The sequence below is a fragment of the Charadrius vociferus genome, unplaced genomic scaffold, assembly GCF_000708025.1.
Source record: "Charadrius vociferus isolate BGI_N301 unplaced genomic scaffold, ASM70802v2 scaffold50, whole genome shotgun sequence".
Classification (NCBI taxonomy): Eukaryota; Metazoa; Chordata; class Aves; order Charadriiformes; family Charadriidae; genus Charadrius; species Charadrius vociferus.
In genome coordinates, this window is record NW_009646445.1 from 2,289,318 (window position 1) to 2,311,184 (window position 21,867).

Below are 21,867 nucleotides of genomic sequence, written 5' to 3' on the forward strand. Positions count from 1 at the left end.
GAAAGGCAGGAAAGCGTAACAGGAAGGAGAACTCGCTGAGAAAGGAAACATCTAGAAATCACCAGTGTCACAGTAACTGGATACACAGCTCAGAGCAGAGCATAATTTTCTTGCTCCGGTCCGGAAAACTTTACATCCAAGTGTCCTGTTATCATGATTCCTGACAAGCACAAAAAGAAAGGTCTGACTGACCTGAGAGAGAACTTACTTCCACTGCAGGTGACATTGTTCTATTATGTACCTCAGATATCATAAATAGAATAGAAATCTTATTTGTTTTCTTAAAAAAAAAAAAAAATCCAAGTTGAAACGAATCTTTCCATCCACCACTCCAGCTTGGTCAGTACTGGCAAGGTGAAGTGGAACATGCGGCATGAGGAAACGGCAGCACTGAAACTGGGACCTGATGGTTCAGGCAAGAAAAGTGCAAGCAAAAAAAAGTGAGACCACCAAGAGGGAGGCTGGGTCCAGCCTCGCTACTCCCTCCATTTCTGGTCTGCTGCTATATTTCTCCATCTTCATCTGAGCTCACACTGCTGCTTCCACTGCTGCTGCTCCCACTCTCGCTGCTCTCTTCTTCCTGCTGGGCCTGGCTGTGGGCTGCTGCTGCCGCCGCCGCCGCCGCCACTGCTGCTGCCGCCTCTCTCTCTTGCTGCTTCAGTGCGGCCGCCTTCTTTTCCTGCTCCGCGTGGCTTTTCATGTGAGCGCTGCGGCTCTTCACCTTGTAGAACACCCTGAGGAAGCACAAATGTACATTACCATTGGTCTCTCCGACAGCCTCCTTCGTTAATTCTCCTAAAGAACTTTTGCTGCTCCAATCTCAAGTTTGTGAGCTTTGGCACAGGCACTTATGTTGGCATTGCAACAGAGCATCTACAGAAAACACCGCTTCTGACTCGGCGTGTGCCAGCAGTAGGTAGACTGCTAGCAGGAGATCGTGAGCACCCTCAAACCACTCGCTTTGTTTCTTAATTCAGCTATATCTTCTTATCTCTCATTCAGCTCAAGTTTTCTAAATTCAGAGGGGCAGCACTGGTACCTGAAATACGCAATAGGGCCCTGGTTTTTATGCACTCCTCCTATGCTGCAAAAATACAATAAACATGGAGGCGAACAATGGCCAAGTGCCACTGCTGACCCTGATCCACACAGCTAGAATCACTTGAGCTTTCTCCTCCCAACTTTGCACTTCTATGATCTGTCCCTCCATCTTTCGCCATTAACTATTTGGATTCGGCACCAAATGTCACAAGACAAGTTTAGACACCATTAAGAATCCTCGCCTGCTTCTCCTTTGTCAGTGGATAGTATCGATATATATAAAAATCCCTAATCTGCAAGTATTAGTGAGGTAATAACATTAAAATTATTGCCAGTGTCTCTGGCCTAAATAGACAGAAGGAAAGCTCATTTGAGAATAACCTTCCGCAGGAGATGGTCTATTGCAATTCAGAGACTTGCTGGAAGCGGAGTTGCTCTTACCTGCCACATTTTTTACATGGAAATATGTTTTCTGTGTTCTGCGTTTTACTGGTAGCATCCGATTTTATCTTCTGTTTCCGCCTCCTCCTCTGCACTGGAGCAGTAATAGGCTTTCGAGGCTTCACTGTTGTCTCCCTTGGTTTCCTTCCAATTCTGCTTGTGAGAGTTGCCTCGTGACTCCTCATATTGGCATCACTGGCCTTTGGAGAGAGAGGAGGACAGTTAAGGCAAGCTGAAACTTAAACCCACCATCAGAAGGAAGACAATGCCTGAGCTTCTGTGCTTCATTTATTCCAGACCAAGGTTTTATTTAATGAGAAAGTCTTCACAATATTTCTCATTGTGGTCCTATGTGTGCACCACCACCAAAGAATTATTCCCCCCCCCTTACTTATTCCAGTTCTCCCACCACAGCGCACAGTCTGGTTGCTAATAATACTCTAAGCTACCTCAGCCCAGTCTCTTGCTCTGGGAGAAGTCAGAGGTGGAAACTTTTTACATCTGGAACTGTCCACCTTGTATTTTCTAAACTAGTTGCAGAGTGAAGGTGGCATAGAAAGCATGCACAACATGCACAATGCAGCACTTACTATTACACCGTCTTGTAGTGTCTGTTCATCTTTGAGAGGAACTGTGCTCTTTCTGTTATCCAACCCTTCCTCTGCCTCCTCTTCTTCTTCCTCTTCCTCCTCCTCCTCCTCCTCTTGCCCCTGTTCTTCACTGTAAATGTCCCTTCTGGGAGGAAGAACACGTGCAAACCTATGGGAACTCTTCACCAGAAGATAAAGGAACTGTTAATTTTGGTGTCTGTAAGTAAATGTCATTATGTGACACAGGACAGAAGTTTGCAAGTCTGAACTCCTCCACACCGACCAGATTGTTTCCGCTTTAATTTTACCAGCAAATGAGACAACACACAAAAATCAGACTTCACACCACAACCCAAAAGAGGTGAGAGGAATTTAGGAAGTTACCTTGATGTCAACTTCAGCTTCATCTTTCATAGATTTCTCATTAGCAACATCAATGTCCCCAAAGATTAAGGTCCCATTCCGACCAATTTTCACCTGTTTCTTGTATGTGTAGTAGAATTCCACACACTGAGCCACTGTTTTGGTTTTTATCTGGTGTTTAAAAAACATAAAAGTCCAATGGATTACATGATTTTTAAGAAGGCTTATAAATAATTACTAAAGGTGCAATAAACACACTTTGTATTTTTCTTTCCTCAGTAGTCTCAATTCCACTGCAACTGGCGTTAAAACCTTCTTTTCTGTGTCATATTCGCTTGCATGCCCCGTCCCACAGCCCTTCCCCCATTGCCACTCTTATTCACCGAGAACTACAGGACCAACATTCCAAAGAAAAGCTGGTCAATGTAAAGGTGACAGAACCTGGCACTTTGCAGCCTCAATGCACCTCTCAACCTCCGAAACATTCCAATTGAGCTGTCAGGCTTGAGAGCAGCCTTTCAGTTTTATGGAGGAGCTTTATTTTCCAGCAGCACTTCAGAGAAGACCAGACCAAAATACCTCTCCAAAAATGGAAAGGAAGGTTTGCGGCACTTTCCCATTTTGGCCAGACGCATTTCATACATATATGGTGGTAGACAGTTATCAGTACTGACCTGACTGTCTACCTATTCTCTATCAGTGATTTTTCTGGAAGTTTTGGGATATATTCTTAGCTTCTGGGCTTTTGCAACTTAAATGCCCTTTGGGTCTTTATTCAGAGGAAATCTGTAATGCCGCTCCTGATTTTGCACTCTCCTTAAGTGATTTCGTCCTCACTGAAGTGTCACACATGATCATTTTTACTATCATTGTCACACAAAACTGGAAAGATCGATCCTAAAGGATGCATCATTCACATATCCCTCTTTGGTCCTTTTCATCATTAGCAAGGATGTGTTTCTATTTAGTTTTATAAGCAAGCCATTTAAGCCACACTGGAACATTACCAGCACTCTATAAATACGCCCTGTAGAAGCAATATCTGTAGTGTGGACTAATGGAAGTAATGCAGTAAGTACAAGGGTTAAGTAAACAACAACCGCAAACAACCCTTGTTCTAGCTATCTAGTGAGATTTTATGCTGTGCTGGATGATACAATTTCTCTGAAATCTTCTGAGTGCAGGACTTAATGCTTAATACTGAGGTTTCAGCAAAATCAAGATTCAACTCCCTGTATTTAATGCTCAGACGTGTCCAAAGGTATCACTGATATAATAAAAAAAAAAAAGAGAAGGTAACTTACAAGCTTTTGGACCAAGAAAAAGTCTTTCTTGTAGATTGCAATGCCTTTGTTGAAAAGTTTTTTTTCAGCAACTTTCCACTTGTCTGATCCTGTAGATAAAAAAAAGTTGCAGTTTCAAAAGTGTTTACTCTTCTACATACTTTTTCTTCATGTTCACCTTAAGACCAATACACATACGCGAGCGTGCAGTCTCACATCACACCTAATCCAGCGTAACTGCAGAGTGCTGTTAACCCCTCCTCTCATCACCTCCTTTGTGTTAGATCTAGTACTCAGCGCCACAGATTAACCCAGTTCAACTTGCAAAAAACTGTCAATTAGATGAACTAAGATGTCTTCCAACAGACACACTTTGTGGTGGCCCAGTCATTAGATTTTACACAAGGGAGATGTTAGGGCACAAGAACAGGATCTTCTCTCTCACCAGTAATCCACTGCACTTGAAGATTTATTCTTGCTATCCAATCACCCTTGCCTCTAATAATAAACACATTTTTGAATCTCCTCCTGCCTTATAGATATTACTCAAGTAATATTTCCCAACCATTATAGTAGGACTCTGTAATAATGAAGAAATGTAATTTCTATACTTTGTGGCGCCAGCTATTAGATGTCTCTCTACCACCTTACATCAGGTCTTTTGGGTGGCTACAGTCACTCTAGATCACTGAAGTTACTGTCACACAGCTGACTATTTTCTAATTAGGTACAAGACTACAAAGGCATTTAAATTTTGCCGAAACACTGACAGGCATCAATTGTTGGCTGAGCTTTCTTCAGCAAGCTTGAAAACTCTTCCCATAAAACCCCCTTAACTCCACCCTGGAAATTCATAACAGAGAGGCTGTGGTTCTGAGGTTATCACAGCCTTTCTTGTATGTACTCTCTTGTACCTAGCTATCTTTCTGCACTCTCTGTGGCTTAGGGTAAGGGATCACATTCCCTTTTTCCCATAAAGGAAATCAGAACACACACATATGCAAATACACACATGCACATGTTTCAAGAGATGCAGTGTTTTTTACATTATAACTGTCATTTGCTCAGACAAAATTCCTAAATTCCTGGCAAGCCATCGTTTGATTTACCACAGAGAAGAGTCATCATTTAATCTTATTGTACTGTTACAGAGTTCCCCAGAAGAGCAGATAAGGATAGAAAAATTCCTTTATGATAGACAACCAGAATAACTCTGTGCTGCCTAACAAACCTGTGTAGTGATAATCTGCCAACGGGTGGGTAGGTGATCGAACTGGCGTCTTCAATAGCAGTTTGGTCAAAGCTCCCTAAGATAAACACAAATAAAATAATTAATTTAATGTTTGGCGTGTTTAAAACAAAGATCAGGCAATTGTTAATCCTCTCCTTTCCGTCAAGCTAACTGAAAAGGACCATAGCACAGTTTAACATTTGGGACAGTTTAATATCTGGGACAGCTTTAAAAATCCCATTCTTTAATATAATAAAACAGAGCAGTCATGTGACTGAAAGATTCCACACCAAAACCAAACTCTCAAGCTGCGTTTCACTTTGCATTTAAACTGGAAGCACTTTCAAAGTTAGCAGGAAGGAGAGAATGGAGTCATGCTTCCATTAGCAGTTTAAACCAACTTAACAGTGAGCTCCTGCTGCCGGGGCAGCCCTGCTCCTCCCTAGTGCCAGCAACAGCGCTCACAATGGTGGGCTCATTCTGGGAACTTCTCTAGCAGAAACCTAACACATATACACAAAAATTACTTTTTACTTGTTCTCTTCTCCAGTGCAGGTCAATACAGTCCCACAAGCACCAGTGCTGGTGCGCTACAGCGGACAGGAAACAAGCAGCCAGGTGAAAGTATGGGATACTTCTGACCACAGGGCTGATTTATGCCAGGTTAAATAAATCACAGAACTCTAAGAGGATGACAACCCTGTGCTGTATGCTATGCTCTGCTTGTGGGTATTACCTCGCAGGGGTGTCAAAGGGGATTTATGAAAGTGTATCATGGCTTACAATACTGATATAAAATTAGCAGCACAGCCGTTCTATAGATATGCACAGAGAAGTTAAATGAAGCTGCCAAAAGTAAGAGGAGCAAGACACTGCACTTTATGTCTCAGCTTCATTCTCAGCCTCTTATGTTTCCTTCCAACATGGTCATCTTCCCAGGAACACAACATTTAAGATTCACTTAGCAGTAGAGCTCACTCGCCCTGGTAGACTGTCAGTCTGTTTGTTAAAAGCCCAAACATGTTGAAGTTGGAAACAGGCAAGATAGTAAGTGAACGTGGCACTGTACATCAGGCAGAACCCATTTTAGAGACATCCAGGGAACACTAAACAGTACCAGATGCACAGGAAGTTTGCAAGGCTCTCCTCTCATGAAGTGACAGGTTACCTGACCTTCAATTAACATCTTTGACCACATCACAGTGAAAAGCTGGGAAGACTCACCAGAATGCTTCCCTTTGCTTCATGTAAGAAATGCAGCGCCAGCTCCTGGTTGGTTCCAGCCCCAGGAAAAATGCTTGAACAGGCCGCAGCTAGCAGGTTTTCCACTATTTCCATAGAGGTACCAAAAAAATTCAGATAAGAAGATTAAAATGGAGTTTCCTATAGGATTCACATCATTAATTAGCTCTTTTGAAGCAGAGTTAGACATAACAGAAGGTAAAACTCTCAGAGAAGCTGAATGTCCTTGCAAATTTATCTGGGGCAAATTTGGACACAGGAACTTGCTAGACCGCAAGGTCAGGCAGCATTACTCTGCATGCAGCACGATTTATACATGGCGTTTCTTGTAAGTCTCCTCCCTCCTATAACGTCTTCCCATCTCCCTTCACCTCAGAGATTTCCTGAATTCTGCCTTACATTGTCAATTTCCATTTCACAATACCCTTTCTTCTCTCTCATCAGAAAGATTTCTTCCAAGCCTGCCCACTTCCTCTTCCCTTCAGGATTTATACATGCCGCAGCCCATGTGCATCCAACAGCAGACAGCTTCCCAAGTTTGCTACTAGCTGCCACAACTCCTTCCTTCCTCCTCCTGACTTCAGTCTACAACTTGATTTTTCAAAAATACTATTATGTTTGGAATGTCTCTTGAAAATGCAGAAGTTGAGTGCATGTGGCGTTCAAATGTTCAATGTTCAGAGACAAGGAAGCTTCACTGAACAGAAGGCTGCTCTTTGCCTGACCAGTACCAATTGCCCCATTTTATCTCAATTACAAAAACCCCAATCCTATCAACATCCCCACCACTGCCACACGCAACCTCATAAACAAGTTTTACTCTTAAGACTGTTTTCAAGACCACTCAAACATGGCACTTGACCAGCAACTCTGTGAGTTTTTAAATTATGCCTACAGTAGATATGTGGTTACCCTTACAACTACTGTGACAATTCAGTCCTATTTACCAGCCTTCCACATTCTTACCATTCTCTTGGGTGACTTTGTTGGTTTCCAGGTCACCCCACGGCTGCCACACCAGCTCTGCTTTATGTTCATCAACTGCTGCCAGAGATCTGTCTTGGAGTGATGGGATTTCTGCTTGAAAGCGAGTTCCTACATTTATTCGCCTGCAGAAGAGGTAACAAGTAACAGTCAGGCCCCCTTTATAACATCCAGAAAATCTCCATCTCTGATAGAAGCACGAATTATGAAGAAACTGAAATGCAGCAGGTTCTTGCATATAACATGAACAACTTTCAGGTATTGTAGGTTACATTAATAAGTATGACGCAAAAGGTGAGAGGTTTTACATCCACTAGCAGTTTCCATTGTCATATCAACAATGGTTGAAATTGCATTTAAATTGGGATCTCCTAATAACTGTTCAAAGAACAGTTATTACCTTTCAATAATCATCACTTTTTGAGAGGCTGTCACACAGACTTCTCTTGTAGCAAGCTTGCTCCTCATGCGTAAGATAGGTGAACCTATTTTAGTACTAACGTTTTGCCAGCCATAACTACAGAATCATAGTATCATTTAGGTTGAAAAGGACTTCTGGTCCAATCCCCCAATCAAAGCAGGATCAATCTCAAAGTCTGGTCCTTTATGATCTTGACACAAGCTAGTATCTTCTGGAAACTATTTCTAACAACTGAAACCAAACCCATAAACCAATGACAGCTGTATTGCTCATTCTGTGTCAAAACCAAATCCCAGTCTTTGAGCAACAATCCCATCCTTTTAGATTCCAAATGAGTGGACAGATTTTTCAAAACATGCAATCCACAGAGCACTATACGTGCTTTAAGTCAAGTGACCATCCACAGAGATTCTACTCCGTCCTAGCAAACAGAATTTTGTGTGCAGAGATAGGCAAGAACCACCATTGAAAGACTGCTCTGTCCAACTTGGAGGCCTGGAGGTCTACACCAATAGCACAGCAAGCAGTGAGAGCACAGATGTCCTTTGCCATTGTTCTACATCTCTTATTTAGTGGCAAAATACCTAGAGACACAGCAGTATCTACACAAAATCAGTTTAAAATGTTTTGGATACTTCCAAGGACAACTTTCTAAGTAATATAGCAACTATGTATGCAATTCAGTGGTCCAGAAGAGAGAGCAAAAAAACCGTGCAAACTACGCTAACAAAAAGACCCTTCAGAAAACCAAGATATTTGGGAACAACTGCTGCTCAGGCCACTTAGAATATAATGAAAATATCCTATTCTGAAATAGGATAACTCTGCATAATGCAAAAATGTTCCTCTTTCAGATGTCAGTCAACTAGCACCATACTGGTAGCTCCCGAAATAGTAAAGGATGGAGAAATAAGTTCTTTTTTTGAGAGAGTAGGTAAGGCAGTGCCCATAAGATGATTAAATTCTGGAGTTGCTTTATCAGAAAAAAGGTAAAACTCCCTGCCCAGGGCAAGTCAAGGTTTGCTATAATTCTCAAGTCTTGGTGTGGTTCCTCCCCAGCACAAGGGGAACACAATTACCAGAGAAAAAAAGCACAATCTAGCAAAATAAGGAATAGTAACAAAACCACGTGAGAACAGCCAGCCTCCAGACTTTTCTGGTCCTTTGCTGTTCTGAAGTGACACCACTCCCCCTCCCCCTATTACAAAACAAAGAGTCTGGAAAACTGTGAGGAGGCCTTGAAAGAACACACATAACCTATACAAAACCCCAGGGAAATAACAGCAAATGTTCCAATAGGATGTTTTGAAGTCCAAGAAGTCTATGGTATCAAAGAGAAGGAAGAGGGTATAATTTTCTGTTATGGAAGGGGAAGAAGGAAACACCTTCATTCCTCTTTTCCTGCCTTTTTTGCTTCTGTCAGTAAGCATCGGCATTGTGAGACGTCAAGAGTTGGAAAAGCCTCCCTTTAAAACAAATGGTTGACTTCAAACACACATAAAAAAAAGAGATTTTACAACCTATTTCTTTTGCTTCTATAGCAGATCCAGATATACTTCCTCACATTTGAGGGGAATGGTTTACAATTCAGGTGTGTATAAACAAAGAGATGCAGAAGATAACTACCCTACACACTTCTGACTTCATCCACCCATTCAGCAGCAGCTCAGCGTTGACGGGGTGGGATTCCTACTTGGAATCTGCTAGATGAACAGACTGATGCTAACTTCCTTCCAGTAGGTGATGACAAGATGACAACCAGCATGACAAATGTAGCAGGAAAGTTTTAGACAGGCTGCCATTTTCCCAAAAACACTATGTCCAATATCTGATGAAGATAAAGCGATAAGGACATTACACTTCTCACGTCATGGCTGTGGGCAGGGGTGAACTAAGGCAGTTAAAAATGTCCCATCTCTGATGCTCATGGTTGTAAGTGTTTCAGGATCTGCTTCTCAAAAATAAATTTCAAACGCACACTAAAAGTGGAACCTGCATGGAGAATGAAGAACTCCAAGAAAATCTCAAAGTTTGGTTGTGTTTTACAGGTACAAAAGTCTATTAAAACTATAACACTATATAGCTTTCCATTTTTCCTTCACCCATCTTGATTATCTTGGGCAGAAACAGCACAATCCAGACCAAAAATAATAAGCAGGGGATTCCATGCAAGATTGAGGAGAAAACCTTGCTAAAAAACAAAGCAAAACAAACACCCTGATAAGTCCTCCTTTCAGCACACTGTGATGGGCTGAAGAATAATGTTAAGGTGGAGTGTTCTGTTCAGTGTGAGTATTCTCACTTATTGTTACTGCATGCAGTTTCACAGTGGAAGGAAGAGTAATGAATTCTGATCCACTCTAGAAGGGATGACTGACAAACTGACACTTTGCTGTCAACTGTAAACAGATAAAGAGGCTGTTACTGCATCGGGAATTTGGGGATATTTTGTGTCTTAAGACACATACTCCTCTGACCTCACTTGTGAGAGGGAGAGAGGAAATTAGAAAAGCTGGAGAGCAAGGACGTGGGCTTGAAGTAACTACCAGAAGTTACTTTTTACCTTGAAACTAAACTTAGAATATGCCATCCCTAGGCTAGAAAAGCCTAAGATTTAGACCTTGTACCTGCAATGTCTAAATAAAACAGGATTTACACTGCAAGATTTGATCTAATTTGATCTTCTCTGAGCAAGGGCTCGAACCAGATGACCTCCAGAGGTCCATTCAAGCAATGTAATCCCATGATTCCCTTACTCATGAAACCTAGATTTCAGTACAGCAAAAGCTCTTGTCTGTAAGCACTGACGGTGCTCCTGGGACACCCCAGTACAGAGCTGAGTGTGGTAACATCCAGAACTGAGGCTGTGAATTGGGAAGCAATGCACCACAGCTATACCTCAGGCTGGCTAGTTGAGGGGTGACTTTAAGACTTTGAAGCAACTAAACTGCAAAACCAGTAGAATATCAAGAGCTGTGATGCCAGCTGCCTATTGTACTACTTCACAAATAGAAGAATTAAGCTTCATTATCACATTACCTATTCCAAATCTCTGCAACGAAATGACCTTTTGAGAAGCATGAGCAGAAGGTTTGGCAAAGCACAAGCAATTCAGAACGCAGTATCGGGTAATCACAAGTTATAGTCAACTTTTGACAGAGTGAAGACTACAAATCAAATTAATTTTATTTTTTTCTTTAAAAAAGTGCTTCCTGCTGTATTTTTTAATAGAAGGTATGTTTACATAAGTGACCACAACACTGCTGCGCAAAAAAAACTTCAGAGCAGCAAACTGATTACTTCTACAACACAGAATGACATTGGTTTGTTATTTTATCTTGGTTAAAAGTTACCTGCATAAGTATCTGTTCAGTAAGAATTAAGATGACAGCAAGACAACTCCTCGCACACAACTCCCTTTCGGCAACAAAATGAACTTGGAAATGAACTTGCATTACTAAGCTACTACAGTTCGAAATTTCCAGCAAGAAATTTGAAAATTTTCACACATGACTAAAATTGCAGCAAACTCTACTTCATTAACTTCATCGATTTAAACCAACAGACATAACAGCCAAAGACAATTGCACCATAGAGAATTCAAAGATCAGGACCTGGGGGGAAACAAAACATATCTGTTCAAGAAGAGGTTCCCCTGGACTGGCATGAAATGAACCAACAACAAAAAGATGAATTAAGCCATATTCAAAACAGATTTAAAAAACAACAAATGTGTTTATTTCCATGAATGGGCTCAGCCTGGAAGGGATTTGCAAAGGTGACAAGAATAATCTGGGTTCATTCAGAATTACAAGATTTGCTCAGGACAGCCCGCTGCCAAAGTGCAGAAAACAGCTTCAAACAGGAAGACAGAATGGAAAAAAAAAGGTGAAAAAATAAATGGACAGCAAATGCTCTGGTCAGTTTTTTAAATATAAATCATTTAGGAAGAAAAAGTAAAAGAAGGCTAGTATTCATTTTGGGAGAGTTTGAGTTAAATATCTCAAACGTTACAGGATACGCTGCAGAGTTAGAGCAGAGATTCCTGACTGTGCAGTCAGCAATGCAGAGCCATGTGGGTGTTTTTATGCCATATGGGCGTTTCCATGCCATGCACCTCCATGTTTAGACTTGGCAAGAGTTCATTAACCCGGGTACAATCATGAACTGGAACTACCTTGCTGTAGTTCTGTAGCACTGAACTCAAGCCGATAACACTCCCAGAGGAGTGTTGCATGGGCGGTGCAGAGACATTTGCTACTCTGCTTTTTTTGTTACTCTGCTCAGGTTTAGCAGGACTGGCACCAAACCTAAGCTCATAACTCCAGCTTCAGTGTCTCCTAACTGTGTTCCCTACGGCTCCTGGGTCCATATATGTCTGAGCTTTCCCAGCACACAGCCAGCTAAAATGACTAACGAGGCTTATTAGCTCAGGCCACACACACTGCATGCAACTGGCTGTAGCGCTTTCAGACTGAGCGAGCCCAAGAGGGAGTAAAGCCGCGTTCACGGTTGTGCTGCAGCTAACGCACACCACATCGATAACCTGCAAAACCACCTGTCCGTGTGAGAGCTAACTACATTTTTCCATACTATGTTTTGGCCTTCCTCTAAAGGAGCATTATTTCCCCACTCTAAAACAAACGTACAGCACACAAAGAAGTGTTTGTATACAACAAAACAGGACAGATTCACCTTTAGCTAACCAATAGTGTTTCAGCCCAGAGACAGATGAGCAGTAACAGAGAGCAGTTAACATCGCCAGAATTAGAAGGTGGGTTTGCCCAAACTTTTTTTTTATCATATGGAGCAATTTTTAATAAAGACAATTTATATTTTGAGTCACTAATAGGAATAGCTTTAATGTGTCTAAGAGATACATCAACTGTACAGGAAGCAGCTTGAAGGTTTAGGAGGAAGAATAGAAGTACATTTACTAGCCGGCCAAGAATTCTACTGGGTACTTACGGTTCAATGCTGACCGGGGTGGCTTCCCCCACTACCGTAAGAACAGGAGGGGTAACTTCTGAACTATCTGCAAGGAAAAGAAACGACTGCTCAGACAGCTCGTCTTTGCATTTGAGACACGTTCTTCACACAGCTTGTAAATCGATCAGACCTGTCGAGAGATGTCTCAAAAAAAGGTACCCATACGCTAAAGGAGTTTGAGATGACCAAGAACTTACCTTCCAGTCGCCATCTACACCTCAGTAATAACTATTTACAGTCCCCTCAGTTTAAGATAATGACAATCTATTGTAGAGGAGGAACTGACTTTTCCATTCCTAAGAACGTCAGTAGGGGGTGTTGCAGATTATTGTGAATGCATCTTAACATGCATGCCCAGATGGAAGCAACACTGCATTTCCTCCATCCTAGCTCCACAGAATATCAAGAAGTCCTAGTTCCACATAACCACACCTCCTAAAGTCATGGTCTTCCTCCTATTTCTCCACAGTTCCTAATCACAAATTAGCCACGAAAGGAAGGATGAAGTAGAACTTACTTGATCTAAGCAGAGTTCTGTGAGCACTTTTAGGAGTCATTGGAGGTGGAACCGAATGGCCACTTGAAGAGAGGATAGCATTAAAATATAGCCCAGATCCTTCTCTCACTGGACTAAGAATTGGTGGAGGAGTGTAAGGAGGTAGCTCAAAGTTCCTATCCGAAGGATGATCTGCCAGACGGACAGGCGACCGTAAGTGGCTTTGATATGGAGTAATGTTAGAATAAACAGGTGGTGCAATAAAGGTGCCAGCTTTTGGTGGTATGAAGAGTGGCTCGGGTCTTGGCCGCTGCTTTGGTTTCCGGGCAAAGCCCTCTGCTTCATCCTTTGGAACAGCATCTTCATGCTATTAGAAAAAAATTACATACTTAATTTGTTTTAAAATCTCAGGTCATTTGAAAAACTTCAGTGACATGACAACATTCTTTCACGGCAGCTTAAAATCTGGATAGGGCAGTTGGAAGGTGTCTCAACAATTAGCACAAAGGGAAAGAGGGAGGAAGAAAATGGGGGACAAAATGGACACGGATATTAGGTAGCAACACTAGCTCTGAGTGCTTATGAAGTTATATTTTACAAGAACTACACATATACCTGGTCCAACCTTTGGTTGGAAAAAAGTATAGCAGAATGCTGGTACAGATACAGGGTGACACCAAATAGCGATACGAGAACAGAAGACAACATAACAACATTGTCCTAGATGGTCAAGCATTTAAATGCAGAGAAACCTCCTTAGATGCCTGCCATTTCTCTAGTATCTGAACATTCTATTGTATTTCTGAACAGAAGAGACAAAAAAACCAAACCACAAACCAAAAACCCACTCAACAGCACCACACTGAAGGGCAACATTCAAGTACTGACCTTCAGAACCTAAGTAAAAAATTTCAATTCCATGAGAATAAATCTTCGCTTTGGATTTTATTCATATACAGAGATATGTGCACTACTCAATTTATTATTATCTATGTTATGTATGGAGAAAGCACTCTTTACTCAGACAGACTATTTATTCTAGCGTTACTGACCACCTGGCTTCATTCACTGTTCAGTAGTGGGGCATCGCTTGGCTGTACTAGCATTAGCTGTAGGTCATGAAAAGCCAGCAATGCCCAAACACATGGCAATATTATGATGAAAAAAATCCACAGCCCCCAGACTACATCCATTCCAAAGCCAAGTCTTGAGATCAAACTATTTTAACAGAAAAGCTTATGAATAAAAACTACATAATTAAATATAACAGATTTGGCTCATCTTTGGTTTCTTAGTTTATCCATACCTGATTTGAGGTTTCCATGTTAGTATTACGATTAGATCGCCTCCGAGTGACTATCACAGAGGGCTTGCGTTCACAAGGAGCTCGATCATTTGTTTGGCCTCTCTGGAGCTTTCCATCCTCAGACTTTTCCTTTCCAATGCTCTGCAAGTCAATTTTTCTCACTGGCACAGACACAGGAATGATCAGAGGCACGAGGCTGTTATCCTCCCGGACTCTTTTCGGAGCTGGTGAAGAACTGGCGAACTCCACAACACTTTTTGCAGGTGTAGGTCCTGAAGCTGCTGTCAGCACACTTTTCTTCTCTTCTGAAGTATCCAGTTCCTGAGAAGAAAAATAGATTACTTAAAAGTTCTGTAGTACTTACATAATAAATCAGATGATATCTCACTTTCAGTATATATCAAGTTTCTCAATGCAATTTGCAAGCTGAAATGGATTTGGAAAAGTGCTACTGGGGGAAGAAGAATGCTTCACAAAAGTATTACCAAAATTTCTAAGAATTACTTGAGAATTGCCTGGTCTCAACTGCTACAATATTTGTATACAATGTTCTTAAGTATCATTTCACTACCTATGGTTTGACATCTCATTTTCCAGATTAATTTGTGCCCTGCCATATAACTTCCAACAAAGGTTCTTCAGGTTTAGTAATGATCATAAGCTGCAGGTTATTAATTTCAAATATTGGACTTGCGTTCCAGGAAAGACTGAACCATGATAATCTTAATTAAATCTCTCATACAAAAAACAGAGCTGGCTTTTTGCTGCATTTTTTCCAATTTACATGACAGAAGCAACTTTCCTTATTATAACAGGAGTCTTTGAGGTTTGTTGTCTAACCAGGTTCAGGCCTGAAGGACTTTTGCTCAGCAGAATCAACAAGGCATAACTGCAAGCCGGCACTTTTTGCATTGGTATTACAGCTTCCATGCCTCTGCTTTCTTTCACTCATGGAAACCCTAAAAAAATAGAGCTCCAAGGAGGTGGGAATGGAGGACGAATTACTAAATAAACACATTGATACTGTAACACCAAATGGCTTCAAATACTGTTAAATAAGTGATTTCTAGTCCTTCAAATGACTATGCACATGTTCATTCGACTCTCAATTAAAAAGCAGTTGCCAGCTCACTTAGAAGCCAGATGTTAAAGTACAACTTTCAAAACCACTTCTCTTCAGGGACGTAAAAGGCCTTCTTGAGCTCTGATGAAGTGCAACCTAGAAGCTATAGAAGATGCTCCTTTTGGTGTTTCAGAACTTCTGTCTAACCTAGAGCTCTGTTTGGAAAGCTTTTGCATAGGATTAGGTATGCAAACTCATCCTCCATCAGAGCCACTATCTACTGAAGAATCTACCTGAACAGCTGTGTTTTGCAGGTGGAAATTAAGGCACATTATCTCTCAGGTATGACAAGAGGTCTCCAACCTGAACTTCCAAAATTTTGCAGAGATTTACTGAAGCCCTTAAAAAGAATCTTTTGTGTGCCATTAAGAAATACCTAATCCTGATTAAAAATCTATCATAAGCAGGTTGTATCATAAGGATTCAGACACTCCCCCAGTCATTTCACCGTGGTCATAGATGAAGAAAGCTGCTTCACTGATGAGCAAGAGAACATGCTCCAGCTAGCCCATGAAGAGTCAACCCTTGATAGCTAGAAGGGCCCTAGACTGAAGTCCCACTTTGATACTATATTTATATTGAGGGAAGCGCAACTGTATTGTCACAAGATGCATCAGTCAGAACTTGGAGCTAGTGCTCCGGCCTCTCTCCAAATGAGAGTCCTGGTAATTTTTGTTGCTTTTAAGAGCAAACAGGTCCACTCTGAAACACTAAGCCTTCAAAAAAGCTAGGTGCCAAGCTTGAGGAAATAAAATCAATCATATCAAGAAGATTTAGGACTGCTTCCTTCCAAGACCTTTTACTAGAGTAAAGCTAAGTGTGCACAGAAAAGTTTATCCCATAAGTGACTCAGCAGTTTAGAAATCTGACTGCTTCTTCACAGAGACTGGAGATATCTGCCCCCACCACACAATGAAGAAACACACAACTGAAAAGTCTCGATAGGCATCAGCTGCCCCAGATTGTCCTGCAGGAGGAATTAGTGAGCTCTGAGGACCTCCCTTCACTCCAGACTGGTGATATGCACCTGTACTTTTCCATGAGACTACCCATTTTGGATTTGGAGGGCATTCATCATGCTGACAGATACATCCCTAGGGACCACTACCTCTAGACAGTAAGAGGCTCTTGTAAATTTTTGTAGCCTCCCTCCACTACCTCAGGAAAGAGAGACCAACAAGGAGGCCTTCTTAAACATACAAACAGGTCATCTACTGGAAACAGATGCCTGCCTACTTCCACTAGTCTTGCCCATACCTGAAGCAGCAGATCACATATGGCTTCATGCTGCTATACGTGGGTCTCCATTCATCAGAGAAATTTATGCTGTTATTACCTGATTACTGTAGCCTAGTTAAACATCTGGGATAGCTCTAGGGTCTTCTTCTGGCAATGACACCCACAGTAGATAGTTTTGCACCACTGTTTAGAGCGGTGCATTCATACTACATTCTTTAGACCACTGCCAAGAACAGTCCTGCTTTTAACCAGATTACTCTTTTTTCTCCTGATGTAGCTGTTACTAGTGCAAGCACTCTAGCGTATTTTCTGGGTACCTGAGAGAATAACAGCGATCAAACAAGTAATGACAATGTGAGTATGTGAACAAGCACCAATTCTGACCAATCTACAAACCTCAGATACTTCCTGTGTGCTACACGGATCTCTGTAGGTCAAGAGACATGAACTAATTTCCTGACTACAAGCAGGAAACTATGGCAGCTAGTCACACAAAAGATGAGACATTTTTTTGGCTGTATGATCAGTTAACCATGCTCCTTTTATTTTCAAGATTGGGAGGTAACCAGGAAAGGACTCTCTTCTTTGGTGATGGAAGAGATGACCCCCCCCAGCTTTGAAAGAAAAGAGGAAGGAGGAAACCTGAACAGTAGTAGAGATAGAGAGAAGGCACGACTGGGAACGTAATATAAATAGTTGAGACATCCTTAAAGATGCTCTGGTCCACACCAAAGCTTTTCTGGTCACAAAAAATCACACATATCTAAGGTTTACTAGGAGGGGACACAAGTGATTTTTGGAATTAAGCTATTTCTTTCAAATCCTTAAATAGTTCCTCAACTGTTTGATAATGCTCATAGGTAACAAGAAAGGAGTCACTGAACAAGGGAAATGATCTTCATTTGTAGAACTACTAGGGGATCTTCAGCTAGCTTAGTGTTTCCATTGCAGAATTTCAGGCAGGGAGGCTGCTGGATAACTCCAGCAAGTGCAACTTGTTGCACTTCCATTTAGATTCTTGCACAAATATTAAAGGGTGAACTAGCAATCTAGAGTCCGGCAGGACACCCACAGAAGCCCATCAGTCATCTTGGCATTGATCCTGTCTATCCCTCAAGCAGTTTCTAAAAAATTCAAAATTCACAGACAAAACCCAGTTGTGACCGCTGGAAGAACTGTTCCAAGGACACTGCTGTGATCAGACAAGAAATTACACCAGTCTTTTAGAAACACCTGCCCGTATAGTGCTTTCTGCCATCATTCCGCATCATCTTGATAACAGTAAAGGCAGCTTCTCTCTGCAGTCAGACTGAAGCCTGTCCACGATGTAGGGGAGTCCAGAACTGCAGTTCCACAAATATAACTCCCCCCCGCGGCCTTTTGTATTGGGCAGCTGGTGCCCTGCCCTGTGCCAGGGGAAGAGCAGCTAGGTAACTAAAAGCTCTGTCTCCCTTCCATAAAGGAATACTTAAATCCAGACACCCTTAAAACAACCATTTCGGATCTGAGAAAAATTTTTTGAACTATTAAAGAAAACAGATTACACTGCTTCTATGCACATAACACTTATACGTGAAATGAAAACATAAACTGAAGAGTTGAGAATTTGCTGCAGCTGGTAAGCAGCAATAAGTTTGCACTACCTGAAAAACACAGGCACGGTATGATGGGTAGCTCTGGTGCAAAGCATCAGTTGTGATACTACACGTAGACAGATACTGCTGTCCAAAACAATGTTGTCACCTAAGGCATACACACTTACATTGGAATGTTCAAACAACTGGTTCAAATTATAAATGTATCTTCTTTCATCAATAATTTAATCCCACAGCCTTCTTACACCCTCTTCACATAGGCAGGCTTCTAGTTTTTTTTATAACAGGAAGACACTAAGAGAAGCAGACCACTCTCATCCCGTAAACATGTTTTCTTCTTCTCCCTCACATGCTATCCAACCCCTTTAAAGATGTAAAATCCATCAGACCTCAGGTAAGAATTTTAACATCTTTCAAAACCTCATCCAGAAAGCCTGAAGAGATGTAAACATAGAGTCCCTTCTGCTAGTATCCCTTCTGCATGGAAGCAAACAAGCTGCTTGCATAACTGCAAAGAACAAAAGAGCATCTGTGAAAACACTTTTCTGTTTGGTCTTTACATTATGACTCAAGCTGCAAGCAGATATGCCTTCAAACGGCCAATTTCTTGTTTCATCTCTAGGGTCTCTTCCTAGATGCTCTGATGACCGTATCAGCCAGACCTCTGTTATGCCTGGTATAAGTTCTTCATGAAAGTGAGGCTTTCTCAGGCTTTTAATATTTAGGAAATATTGAACATGTAAATTGCATTATGTAACTTTTAGAGAGGAAAATTTAGAAATGCTTCAACTGCTAAAACTGAAAAACTGGCAGTTAAGGAGCAGTCTTCTAACATAAAAAGAAGAGAATGTTAAATTGGTAAAAAACACTAAGTGAACCGCTTACACTCGTCTCTCTGAATTCCTGATCAGCTTGAGGCCTAAGTTGAAAATCTCCATATTTTGAAGCCTTGGGCTAAAGTCACATTCAGTATTGGTGAAATAAAAAACTGCCCTTAGGTGGTTTCACTGCACTAGAAGATCTCTGTTCTCCCGCATCTATGAATTACAGTAGCTGAACTTATATGCCACCACTCCAGAGCTGCCCTTGCTGTACAACAACACTTCTTGCATCAAGATACCATCCTACCCCTGCATATGTACATAAATTCATTTCATTTCAGCCCTATTTTGTAGTCTAAAACATACTATATTGGTTAGGATGTATACCTTACCTTTACATTCTGAAGAGAAGCCAGCTCAACAGCTTTTTGGGCCAAAGTTAACAAATTGGCTTCTTGAGAAACACGCCGTCTCCGTCGTGTACTCTGGATTACACCACCTCTGACACCCTGAAAATCATTAGTTCTCTGAGTGTTTTCGTCAGCTGCTGCCTGTTTCTCCCCATCTCTACCATTCTGGGCTGTGGCTTGCCTGTCTGTTTCCATCTGGCACAGCTCACTATTGACTGGGACATCCTTCTGCCCCAGATCCATTCTCTTGGGCTGCGAATAGCTACTTTTGTTGTGAGCCAGCGATTCAGGCAGCTGCTGTAATGGGACCTCTTGCTGATGTGTTTGCCAGTGATGCAGAAATAAATTGCTAGGTTGTTCTTCTGTCTGCTTGGAAGCCAACGTTTCTCCTGCAGATGTCAGCACGACACCTTCTTTAGAGAGTCTCCGCGACCTTCTCGGAAAAGGAATCTGGGTCTGAGGTAGCACAGTCTGTTGGTTCTGCTCGGTTAGAGCCTTGAATAGTTCCTGGTTCCTCTCTGTTTGCTGGAACTGGTGTGCCATCATGTGATGCTGAGGTGCTGCAGCTGCCACATGCGGCTGTGCTATGGAAGTAGTTTGCTGCAGACTGAAGGCTTGTGTGGCAGCCTGTTGCTGCTGCTGCTGTTGAGGATAAAAATTTTCAAACAGTTGTAGCTGGGGAAGAGCTTGCTGTTTTTGTTGAGCCGTAAATGCTGGACTGGAAGAAGCTGGGGCTTCTTGAAAGACATGTAACAATTCAGGAAGACCCTGCTTTTGGCCTTGGTGACCAAATGCAAGTTGGAAAGGCTGTAACGGCAGACTTTGATTCTGCTGCTGCTGTTTCTGCATCTGATGAAAAGAATTCATTTGAGCTTGCTGTCTAACCAAGGCTTGCTGCTCCAGCTGAGCCTTCTGGGACATCATCTGCTGGACAGCATCTCCATACAAGTCCAGCTGTGACACAAACACTCCTTTCTCTTGATTTCTTTTAAGGGCATCTGGGTGGCCATAGAAGCCTGGGTTACCAGCATTGGAGTGGGGTCCTTTTGGGTTGCCCCCAAAAACCATACCGTGGTTCCACATCGAAGGTGGAGACTGCCAGTGGCTATCACCCCTCTCTGGCAACCGGTTTCCCATTAGCGAGTTCTGCCATTTGACAGCTGTTACCGTCTGGGACATCATCATTGATTCTCCCCTATCTTGATTGTAAACAGAGTTCATCAAAGCAATATTGTTGGGGGCACTTGTTAATCCTCCTGCGTGAGAAATCTCCACAGTTTGGGAGACCGGTATATTCCCTCCGTGACCATAGTACTGTCCTTCCTTAAGCTGCTGCTGTGGTTCTTTTGATGACACAGCTATTTCCTGCTCATTAAAATAAGCAGTTCTCTTCCCGGTCCTTTTGCTTGAAGACTTTTGCTGAGCCTGAAGATTCATGGTTCAGTCTATTCTCCTAGCTGCACACACTGTATTTACAATCCACCCATCCCTGAGGTTGGGGGAGGAAAGGCACGGAAGTCTCTCTTTTCCATTCAGTTTTAGTAATAAGGGGCAGGAAAGAAGTCCAGATGAAAGTGTATCCACTTCCTTTTTTTTTTGTGTGTGCTTCTCCCGCTTCTTTTCACTCTTATCCTTTGTGGTTCAGAGGTCAGTAGGGTCCACTTGGTTACAGGTCCTGAAATAGAGAAGCAATGCAATGAATCATCGACAGACACAATTGGTATATAAACCCTCATGCAATAAGCAACAATATGCATGTCTGTCCCATTTCCCATGTAAACGAACATCAGGATAATATGTGTAAGAAAGATCTGATCTGCTAGAAGAATGTAAAACAAAACAACTTAGTTTTACAAAACAGATATCACACTGTATTTGCATGATGCAACTCCCAGTTGCACAGACTTGTGACTCAAACTCATCCTGAAGGTTTTTCTCTTAAAATCCCTCTCATCTGGCCAATTACTTCTATGTCTTCCTGTAGCCAGAATAATCTGTTTTTAATCTGAACTCAAAAACACAAACCAAAAAAAACCTCATGACTTGCCAAAAAAAAAAAAAAAAAAAAAGTGTCAGGCCACATTTCCAAAAGACCTTAAAGACACACACGTGTACGCAAAGGACGCAGCCAAACACGCAGTAAGATGCTCCATTCAGTGTTTTGAAGGAAAGGATCAGGCGGCAGCCCATCATTCACCTCCCCTCTCCCGATCATTACAGTTGCTTTCCAACTAAGAACCGCCCACCAAGCATCCAAGCCCTGAAGACTGGGCGCTCAACCTGTTGCCCTCA

At 41.9% G+C, this 21,867-nt stretch overlaps 1 protein-coding gene across 1 annotated transcript; it reads right to left on the reverse strand.

Moving 5' to 3' along the window:
* Window positions 1-502: 502 nt before the first annotated feature.
* On the reverse strand, window positions 503-21,263 carry ELMSAN1 (ELM2 and Myb/SANT-like domain containing 1). Its single transcript, XM_009882414.1, has 12 exons — window positions 19,558-21,263; window positions 14,388-14,708; window positions 13,103-13,448; window positions 12,565-12,631; window positions 7,158-7,300; window positions 6,174-6,277; window positions 4,950-5,025; window positions 3,740-3,828; window positions 2,457-2,606; window positions 2,073-2,252; window positions 1,483-1,682; window positions 503-734 (listed from the first exon to the last, which is right to left on the reverse strand). The coding sequence occupies exons 1-12, from the start codon at window positions 21,010-21,012 to the stop codon at window positions 503-505; spliced, it is 3,363 nt and encodes a 1,120-aa protein (XP_009880716.1). The 5' UTR covers window positions 21,013-21,263.
* Between the last annotated feature and the right edge of the window lie 604 nt (window positions 21,264-21,867).